Source organism: Poeciliopsis prolifica, unplaced genomic scaffold (assembly GCF_027474105.1).
Source record: "Poeciliopsis prolifica strain line A6 unplaced genomic scaffold, Auburn_PproV2 SCAFFOLD003, whole genome shotgun sequence".
Lineage (NCBI taxonomy): Eukaryota > Metazoa > Chordata > Actinopteri > Cyprinodontiformes > Poeciliidae > Poeciliopsis > Poeciliopsis prolifica.
In genome coordinates this window covers 6,200,218-6,211,338 of record NW_026562378.1, presented here as the reverse complement: position 1 = coordinate 6,211,338, position 11,121 = coordinate 6,200,218, and the positions used below count along the sequence as shown (strand labels likewise).

The 11,121-nt window shown below is 42.3% G+C and overlaps 1 protein-coding gene across 9 annotated transcripts in view; it reads right to left on the bottom strand.

Moving 5' to 3' along the window:
- Positions 1-7,197: 7,197 nt before the first annotated feature.
- Positions 7,198-11,121, bottom strand: part of magi1b (membrane associated guanylate kinase, WW and PDZ domain containing 1b) — a 132,188-nt gene continuing 128,264 nt past the window's right edge. For 7 of the 9 annotated variants that reach the window (XM_055024723.1, XM_055024731.1, XM_055024715.1 and 4 more), the window contains one exon: positions 7,198-9,237. In XM_055024723.1, coding sequence (XP_054880698.1) covers positions 7,997-9,237 — 1,241 coding nt within the window. In that variant the 3' untranslated portion in view covers positions 7,198-7,996. Of the gene's footprint in view, positions 9,238-11,033; positions 11,114-11,121 lie in introns of all 9 variants that reach the window. The other 2 variants (XM_055024749.1, XM_055024763.1) reach the window with 1 other exon arrangement.

Here is an 11,121-nt window from a genome sequence, read left to right as displayed (position 1 = left end):
ATTTTGGTTTCATCAGACCAGATGAATATTTGTCTTTGTCAGCGGATAACCGCTTTTGCAATAACTTCGCATGTTTCTTCCTCCATCTTTATCTGTCTTTTTATAAAATACAGAAGTTTGATGCATACACAGGTTAAGAACATATAGGATGCACAGCAATAATCTCTATAATCCCCAAACGCCACAGACTTGTGCAACAAATGAAACTCAACCTTTTTCCACAGAAAACACTAGAAAACCATAACATGTGGAAGAAGGAAGGTGCATATGACGCTTTATTTTTCCAAACATACGACTCATCTAGGAAACCATCTCACCTGCTTTGGTTTTGGCTCCAAAGTAAAACTCACCGTCTCTTCTTGATTCCTTTGAAGCAACTTCAGAGCATCAATATTTAACCCGACATTGTCAAATCTAAAAAAGGAAGCGATGCTGAAGGGAAGGTGGCGCTTTGAAGCGTGTTTGCCTGTAGACCTGAGCTGAACATGACTGATTTCCTCCCCGAGTTTGTCGACAACACAATCACGCACGCACATCCACGCACGCATGTTGCAGTAATTACTGCGCGTTGATTACTAGAGAACTAATGAGACGTGGTAACGTGATGAATAGCTCCGAATGGAGAGTAGCAGAACGATTACTTTGCATATTTGATGCGTTTTGTTCTTTCTGCTCACTTTATTTTCCGCCGGCAACAATGGGAAAGCCACAAACAGTCACACGGTGTTGTAGTAAAACAAGCGGCAAAACGAGAAAGAGAACTGAATCCGTTCAGTTCAGTTAAAGATTCATGACCACTGATTGTGTTTTTCTAATTTTAATAACCTTCATCGCTGTAAGACCAGACCTAATGCACCCGAGAAATCCAAACCAGCCTGGCTCTACGTGAAAAAGTATTTGTTCCTTCATCTAATACCTGATTGAGCTTCGTTGGCGTTAGCTGCCAACAAGTGGACAGTGAGGTGTTTAACGTTGCCATGGAGGAATCTTGACCCACTTGGTTTTGGAGTATGAGCGGCCTGTGTAAGGTCATTCCACGGCACCTCAACACTTTGACGAGACTATCCCAAACAGTCTGCTTCAGGATGCCCTGGTAAAGAGCAGAATTCACTCTGCAGTTCATTACAGTCGACCCTGAAACAGCAGAACAGACCCACACAATCACACCGTCATACCGTCACTATGTCAATGATTTCATAGTTTGTTTTACAAGAGATGTACCAGCATGCACACCCTTCAAAAAGCTCCATTTTTAGCCTGGTCAGGTCTAAGTGTCTTGGTTTGTTTTTGGTAAATGTGTATTGGTGTTCTTTTTTTTATTTTATTTTTTAGCTTGCTCTGTTTTAGGCCTTGGAAAACTCTCCCATGGATCCTGTTTTTGCACACTCTTTTTGCATGTGTATGTGTTATAACTGGATCATTAACGCTGACCTTAATTAAGCCAACCGCTTTCCATGTTGTTCTGGTTACTGTGTAACCACCTGGGGTGAGTCGCGGTGGGCTGATGGAATAATTTCAGCCACTCCTGGGAAGGTTCATCGCCGCTCCTTCATTCTTTCATCTGTGGATGATGATGGTCTGTGTTTCCCAAAACCTAAAAAATGGCTTTGTAGGCTATTGCTTTCCACACTGATGGAGACCAATTGACTTTATTTCCCGTATATTCTTGTATTCCTTCTGCAGACCACAGGTCGGTTTCCAGATCTTGAGATGCTTCGTTTGGCAAAGCTCTGCTTTTGTAATGATAAAAACTCACATTTTAACAGCCTTTTCAAAAAAGGGACAGATTAGGCAGATTTTTTCCTTTTCATAAATTGAATATACTATAAAAACTACATTTTTTATTCAACAAACCTTTTCCGACTATCTAAAATATTTAATCATGGCAACAGAAGCAACGTGTAAAGCACTGGGTTGGGAGATCCAGGATCTTTATCAACGTTAATTATTGTTGAGATAAAATCTGTCTTTTTTTTTTTTTTTTTTTTGCAGATTGGCACTGTTCAAGACGTCTTCATTGCCACAATGTTGCGCTGACCGCCACGTCGTATCACGTTGCATCACTCCGCTCTCGCCACAGAGCGAAGCCGGCCATATCATTAAATCTACAGGAAGCTTTAGTGTTTCATGTGTTCAACGGGAGTTAATTGCCATGTAGGTTTTGATGGCCGCTGACATGCTATCAGAATCTCCATAATCAGAACTGTATCCATTTCCTTTTGTTCTCGGCTTCAGTCATAAAACAACGGGGGTTTTAGGAGAAAAAGCCTGGAGCTCGAGAAACAAAAAAACTTTGGTTTACGTCGACCTGATGCATCAAGGAGTTCTCACAGTTTTTTTTTTTTACTTTTACAAAATGATACAGCAGACCTCACCAAGATTTGTTCAAACTGTTAAAAGCATCTCCAAATGTTTTTGAATTCAAGGCAAGAGCCACTAGTGACTGTTTACAGTGGAGCTGGTATGTGCGGGGGATGGAGAGCACAGCCACCGGCAAATACATCAGACCCCTTCAGAAAGCACCTATAGCTGCTTATTTTAGTCGGTCAAACACCAAACATAGATTGATATGCATTAAGTGGAAACAGTCTTAGCACTACGGCAATGTTCATTGTGTTCGCTCTTGAGGGCACAGCCAATCAGCGACGGGGAAAACGGTGCTCTTGGATTTGCTCCTTTGCAAATGACAGCCAACAGAACGTCAAGCCGCCTTGAGCCTAGACGCGTTTCATCTTCCCAAGAGACGCTTTCTTACAGCTACTTTAATAATAATAATAATAGCCTAATAATACATTGTATTGGTAACGCACCTTATATTTCAAAGAAATCTCAAAGTGATACAGAGGTAAAATAAATTTTAGAGCTTACAAAAAAAAAACATACAATAATACGTTTCACATCAAGTGGTACAAAAATACAAATTAAAAACTAACAAATTTTTACAAATCTCTAAATAAAGTAATACGTTCACTTTCCACAAATGTTTTGTAGATATGTTCCGATGTCAGGTCAGTCCTATCTTTGTGTTATCAGTCAATACTTCCTGCATGTTAAGGCGACTTTGTACCCACGTTGCTTTTTGGTAGAATCCTGTTCCTCGTTCGGATCAACGTAGCAAACGATTTCATCAACAAGTGCAGTAACTCTACATACTATTGATATTTTTGGAGCTTCTACATCCTGTTGGACTCTAGTGAAATTTGCAGTGCTACTAGTTTTACATCCCTTTATTTGTATTTTTGTTTCTGGGTGGCAAACATTCACCAGAGACCTTAATTTCACATTTACAGATATATTTTTTGAGCAAACACATATCTACAGATCTGGCTAATGTTTTGTTTCCCAGTAGAAAGGGAAACACGGCTTTGCACGAAGCTTTCAATAAATCACTCTGCACTGCAGGAGGCCAAGTTGAAATTCTGGCTCGCATTTCTTATGAAACTATAATTATGTAATTAATTTAATCTAGATGAGCTTTCAGAGGGTTAGTTTTTTTTGTTTGTTTAGACTCTGAGAAATATTTATTTTCTCTTTGACATTCTGCAATACATTCATGCATCGACAGTATGTAGACATTTAGAAAGGAATGACAAACTTTACAGCATGACCTCATCATCTGCACACTGAGTCTTTTTTTTTTTAAGGTAAAGTAATTTTAGCATATTGACACTGCTGACATTGGACAAGTAATACATTCTCATCATTCTGGCATTTAGCTAACATCTGACATCTTCCACTGTATGTTTGCCATAAGGAGCTGTTTTTCAGCTGTTTTTCTGAAACATATTTCTCAGATTTTTTTTAAAAAAAAGGGCATTATTGATCCGGAGGCTTCAGAGACAATAAACAAAAAAGCAAGAAGGCAAAGTTTAACCTGATAAAAAGGTGAGAGAGGGTCGCCGTGCTCCTAGCACCGTTCTCTCCTGCATGTCTCAGATCCAAAAAGAATAGATTCATCCAAAATGTATGATTCACTCAACAGAACCCTGCTCATCAGCCTGCATTTCAAATAAGGCGTTTTGCCCTTGATTAGCTCAGCCACGCAGGTAAAAATGAAGCTTTTTCTACGTCTGACATTATTGCAGTGGCATTGATAAGAAAAAAAAAAAGTGTCCTTCACAAAATCCCATTTGAACGTCCACAATGCATTCCTCCACTTCACCTCTCAAGGAGTCATGGACTTTCTTTCTTTCGGCCCCGAGCACACAGCCAAAAATAAAAAATAAAAACCCCCGCACTCTTTGTCAGTGCTCTTATTTATGGATGCTCTCCCGCTGCGCTCCGGTCAGCATGAGGATGGAGCGCGTCCCTCCTGCGTTTCCATGGCAATGGCGCAGAGGATCTTATAGGGTCAGAAAAGAGAGCAGCTGGAGCTTGGATGAAGGGAGGAGGAGGAGGATGGGAACAAAAAAACTAAAGAAGAAAAACAAACAAAAACAAAAAGATAAAGGTGCTTGAGCCGGCCTGCTGACAGCCTGCCGGGCTGGAGTCAAACTCTTATTGGATATTTCATTACCGTCTCATCCTCCTGCCCGCCGCTGACGTGATAAATCATCCCCGGGCAACCGGTTGTTTATCATTTCTTAGGTGGCACGAGCTGTAAAACACGGGGCTGTGTTTTTGCATTTGGTGATGAAAGGTGGAGCGCGTCCTGATAAACAGAGGGAGAGAGATATTTAGAGGGAGAGGAGAATGTTTTAGTGCTCCAAAGTGGATTGCATCCATTATTTAGGGCCTGCATGGTTACCCTTCAACGAGAGCGTGGAGAGAGGAAGGGGAGCGGGATCCAAAACATCTGTGTCCTTGGAATTTGGGTGAAGTCTCAGCACACCACTAGATGTGTTTTTTTGTTTGTTTGTTTTTATCTCAGACGTTATTGTCCTGCACGAACTACTTGTGATTATCGGACACTGGCTGAGATCATGTGGTTATCCTCGCAAAGTGAGGAAACAGCATTTCAGAAGTTTGATTTGAAAGGAGCAGAACGTGTTTAAAGCCTGATTGAACTGCAACGAAACTGGGCCAAAAAAAAAAAAAATAACACTCAAAAAACTCGCTCCGATATGATCACGACGCTTTATCTCAGTTTCCTCTCGTGAGCAGCAGATTGCGTCCACAGGGTAATCTGGGATGCAGACTTTTTTTTTTTTGAACATATGGCTCAGGCACGCATAAAGGGGGAAAAAAAACAAAAAAAAGCGTGTTATGTATGTTAGACGCACATATGCTGCTCTACACACACATTTAAAACGCCCACGATGAAGAACAATTTCTGTTCAATGCTGATCACAAATTGAGGAAAACAAAAGTGATTTGCAGCACATTTGTCAAAGCAATTGTGAAATGAAAGGAAAGAGTACCAGAGTTTCTCTGTTTTAGAGGAAAAAAAGTACAAAAGGCCCAACAGAAACCTGAGAAAACATGGTTGACGAGCTAAACTACGAGAGAATCAGCCAGAAATGGCAGCAAATAGAGCCATGGTGAGTCTGGGGTAGCTGCACACATCCAGCGCTCAGGTGGGAGAATTTGTCACCATGGCGATGATTTATCGTGTGCTCGACAAACCGGGAGCTTCGTGAAGGAAAACATTTGGAGGTTGTATTTGTCTCGAGTCGTGCAGGAGAGCAGAACCAACCTATTGGGGTTCAGTGAAAATCCCCATGAGTGTCTACAAACTAACGACACAAGAGATCGTTGTGGTGAAGCGTTTCGGCGAAAGCCTCGTCCTGCAGGGACACTTTTCCTTGGTTCTTGAGTAGGAAAAGGGAAACTTTTCTTAGAGCTGATACATAAATCCTGGAGGAAAGTTCAGGAGAAAAAAAACTGTTACAGGCTGCAAAATAATTTAAACTGAGCTCTCATGCAAAAAAAGGAAAAAAAAAAAAGCAGGAGAAATGTCTAAAGTTTGTGGGATGCTTCTGCAAGGACCATGATGTTTTCATGGTCTTTCCACAGTCAGTTAGCTGGATTGGACATAATCTACCGTAGGTCTCCTCCTGAATCCTCTTTCACCTGCTGCAGTCATGTCCATAGGATGCAGCTCCCCTCCCTAAGAAATGATAAATCTTTCAGCGAACCGAGTGGATGGAGGAAGTCGGGAGGAAAGGCCGGTATGAAAGCGAGAAGTGAGGCAGAGTAAATCAGAACAAGCTGGCCTGTCCAGGCCTTGACGTGAAAGGATGGAAGATTTTGAAGCTTTTCCGAAAACCTCCGTGGCGACTTGACAACTGGTGAATCAGTTTTATACAAACAAAAAATCTAAATGTCCCAAATTTAACAGCTTGTGTTTAATTGACATTGAGATGTTTTTAGGTTGAAATAAAACATGTAAATTTACTTTTTATTTAGTTTTTTTCTAACAATGTTTAATGATGGCAATAAATCTCATACTGTCAGAGAACCTGTTTGTCCCACTTGCTGCCCAATATTCACAAAGAACAAAGCATGTGTGGGTATTGCCAACCCATCCATCTTTCGCTTGCTGGATTTTATTGACGTCTACAAAAAAAAAAAAAAAGCAATTTTGGTAATTCATCAACTTATTAATGGGGCCTGAAGAAGAGTGTGGGAGGTTTGCACACAACCGCAACAACCGGGTGGCTCTTCCTTTATTCTGGTCACAGGCTCGTAACAGACTGCAGAGGAATCCCGTTTTCAACCAGCACTTAGAGCGATTCAGTCGTCGTGGTCGCGTTGTTTAGTCTGTCGCAAAAGCACGTCCATGCCAATTTCACAAACGCTCGGTGGGCGGCTCCATCTTCTCCACTGGCAAACTCCAGAGGTAAACTCCGCTCTCTTTGGTCATTAAGAGAAGAACTGGGTCTCACGACGTCTCCGCCAAAGGCTCTTGGCACTGGCAAAAGAGGAATTAGGAAGTTTTTCCTCCGTTACTCAACCCCCAGAGACATTTTATTACAAATGTGGCACCGTTTAAGCAGAAATAAACAGGCGTTCCGATGGTTTGACATTTACTGCCAAGAAACATGATGGCAACAAACATACAAATGTTATTGCTGTTGGGGATGAATCTATAAAAGTATATTCTGAGAATATACTGAGCTCTAGACGTTTGTAGTTGCTCAACATCCACACACATTTCAAACAGCTCTTCTCATACTGAGCCCTTCAGCAAGTTTGTGTAGTATTAGTTTTATTTTTTATATAATAGCAAACAAAGGAGCCACAGTCTGACACGAGTTTTATTCGTTGAATATATTATTTTATTTTAACATCATCGTCATCATAGTTTAACTTTTAATTTTCCCTTCATTCGTTTAAAATGATCACCTCTGAATGTACACATACTGCAAACTGTCAAAAATATACAAACAAATGCAGGCTTGTGCTATAGTCTGGTCAAATGTTTTAAAAAACAGTGGCACTGGAAGGAGAGACAGAGACAGAGAGAGAGGAAGAGACCGAAGGCAGGAGAGACGTAGAGAAAGAGAGAAGAAAGAGACACTGAAACCGGTAAAGACATGCACAGCATCGTTAGGAGCACCGGCAGCGGTGACCCGGGCGCGCGGCACTTCCACGGGATCCTCGTGGAAAAGTACGTACATTTCATCGTCTGACAGTGGGCCGCAAAATGCCCGCCACACATTGGATCAAAAACAAAATGCTGCTTGTTAATGGAACTCTTAGGCACATCATTGTTTTGTTTTTTGTTGTTTTTTTTTTTTGCAGATTTTTTAAATATTTTCTGGAAAAAGTTCTGTAAATGTAGAATGCTTCAACAAAAAGAAAAATAAGGGAAAGAAAAACATACAGTTAAAAAAAAACAGCTTTCAAAAGTCATTTTGGAATCACTTTTGTTAGTAACTGAACACCGTTACATAATTTGCGTGTGAATGCATATGTAGTTAATGTGTGTGTGAAGGTTTTTTATATGTGAGCACATGAACACAAGTTGGTGTTTTCCTGTAGAACCGATAATGGAGGCGAGTACTTGAGGTGTTGTGTGGGTGGTATCTATGATTGGCTGACAGCTGACCAATCAGATGCTCAGGTCTTTGGGATTATCCTTGTAGGTCTTCTTAGGCTCAGGGATCACGGGCTTGGGTGGAGGACTGCTGTTGGTCTTGAGCGTGCTGTAGTACTCTCTCAACTTAGAGGCAACAAAATAGTCGTCATCTTCTTCATCTTCAGAGTCATCCCTCCTGGGTGGGGAGATGGCACGTTCCAGGCTGCGAGCTCTGTACCGCGGTTCAGGGGTGACACCTCTACTGGCAAAGCGCCCATCCCTCTCCAGCATCTCAGGTGTACGCCCTCTAAACAGGGAAGTGTACTTCTGGTAGGATGAATCCAAGTCGGGGGTTCGGACTCTGGGCAGGGTGATTTCTCTGGAGTCACGGGATGCAAAGTCCTTCAGCAGTCTGTCTCCCCTGTAGGCCCTCTCTATGGAGGAGGTTCTCATCAGAGGGCTGTCCTGTCTGTAGAGACGATCTTCTCTCCGAAGTGGTGGGAGTGAAAGAGCGGGCTCTCTGTTCAGGCGGTCTAGAGCTGGCGACTCCCGCAGGACGGAGTCTTCAAAAGGGAATCTTGGAATATCAGACATTGCAGCTTCATCTGCCATCGGCTTCTCATTGTGTCTCTCAGGGGTGTCATAACGGTAGGGGTCTGAGGAGCGGTGGCGATGTCTGGATGGCGAGCGGTACCTGGGTGGGGACCTGTGGCGGTAAGGTGAGCGTCGTGGAGATTGGTGGTGAGAGCGGTGATTAGAACGGTACGGCGAGCGTCGAGGAGAGTGGTGGCGGTGGTTTGATGAAGACTGTTGACCGCGACGGCGTTCTGGAGAGCGGCCTCTGCGGTGGCCTCTATCGCGGCTGTCCAGGGTGTTGTCTGCACTGCGTGAGCGGCTGTGCCCCTTCTGAGGCGAGCGGTGGCGGCTTCGGTGCCGATGGCCATCTTTTTCCTTGTCTTCCTTCTTCTTAAACAGCTTAGGCCCATTCCTCCCTGTGGACTTCTTTGCCTTGGATTTGCTGGGAGAGGGTTGACGGTGATGAGAACGATGGTGCCTGCCAGTACCATGTTTGCCAGTACCATGTTTGCCAGTGCCATGGTTGCCAGTGCCATTGGTGCGGCGGCTCGGCTCCGTCTTGCTCCGGGAATGTGGTGGGATTACTGGTGGGACGCTGGACTCTGATGGTGCATTAGTTAGGGGCAAGGAACTCATTTCCGGAGTGTTTTGTATCCCTGTGACTGCGTCGACGACGCTGATGTCGTTGGGGCTGCCGTCTGCAACACAGTTTGACACACAGTTGAGGCAAGAATGACCAAACATGGATCTACACGCCAAGCGACTCTACAGACTTTTGACACTGATCATGCTGATCCACTCAAACATAAAGCTGAGAACAAATCCAATGAAAGCCAATCTGATGTTAAGCAAATGTTAGATGGCACAGCAGCAGCCAATGACGGTGGTGAGATAAATAAAAAAAAGCCGTTGTGGAAAAGCAGCCACTGAATCCAAAAGATTTGTTACCAACGACAAACCTGCTCCTTGGCCTACGGAGGGTCTCGTCTCTGAAGTGGAAGGGGTGTCAGCTCTTCGGGTTGTTACGTCTTAGTTGCTATTGAACCCACTCACTTGTATTGATTACTCCTACGGTTTCATACACTGCAACAGTTCCCAGGAAATTTATATCCTCAAAGTCAATGAATGCACATCTAAAACCTATAAACTAGGAAAAGGCTCAAGGGCTTGGTTTATCAAAAATTCACAATATTCACAGTCTCATTGTCTCAAGGTTCATTTTAAGCTTGAACACCAGCAGACAGAAGTGATATTATTGTTTTAACTATTGAGTTTAGTTCATTAACAAATGGAGATCGAGGGTTTGTGCTTCTATTTGAGTCGAAATTGAACTAAAAAGTCATTTCAGTATTTTTATAGTCTCAGCTACGAATGGACAAATTTTAATTGTTATGGTGACAACCATAAACTTTAAATGTTTGCAAAAGCCATCAACAAAGTACTGAGACTGTGACTTTTACTATTGTTCCCACTACTGTTTAATGAGAGCAGCAATAAATATAATTAAGCGTATACTTAAATGGGAAATGCATATTAAATCAGTTTTGTTTGGCATTAAATTAATAGGTTTGCTTTTTAATGTCTGTGAGGCTTTGACTGGAGTAACATGAAGCTATAGGTATACATACGATCACCAAAAAAAAAAAGATTACAATGTATTCCTAAATACTTTTCATTCATCTTTAAAACATTTGAACTGGGGAATATTGCACTGAACATTAAAAGTTGAATTTCAATGTTTCTTTTCAGCCTCGGTCCTGTCTTGGAAAAATACCCGACATTAACCGAAGCGTCTACTTGAAACATAAAAATGCCTTAACTCGGTGAGAAGCTAAATATGGATCTTTGAAGCAATTTTTGTATTTTGTTTAACCTTCTATTTATTTAGTTATTTTTGGAAAAAAACAGACACTAAAATCTATAAACCAACACAGTGGTTATTTACTGGCCGAAGAGTAAATCTTTGTTTTATAGCAGGGCAAGCGAACACATCTATATTTTTCTTTTAGTTTCTCCAATCAGACATTATCACAGCCGCCGTCCTCCATATATGTTTCTTCCCTTTTCTCCTGCTTTTCTTTGTAATATTTTTTTTTGCTATTGAGCCCAGACCAGAAAGCAGCCAGCAGTTTTTGTGTATATATAATCTATCGGCAGTCTAACTCTCCCTTTCTCTAACACATAAATCAGACAAATATATACGACTGCAGCAAAAACTGAGCATAAGGAGTTGGAATCTTCCGCAGTCCACACACATAAGAGAGCCTTTCTAGGATAAAAAAAAAAAAAACCTACTAAAGATAAAGAAACTCTTTTACAAACGTATGCATGGGCTCCTTCAGACGAGAGCTGCGCAGCGGCATTTAGGCGAACGGTTGTAGATGCATGGGGCAGAGCGCGGGCATGAGGTGATCTGAGGCCACAGCACACACACATCAGGATGAAGAGAGACAGAAGAGAACCCAGATGACAGAGGAGAAGGACAGCTACAAACCGTGGTCTGATTTTGGAGGACAGAGGCCTCCCCCATCTTGTCATTTCTCACACTTGCGGTGAGATGGGGAGCGGCCATCCCTGAAGGA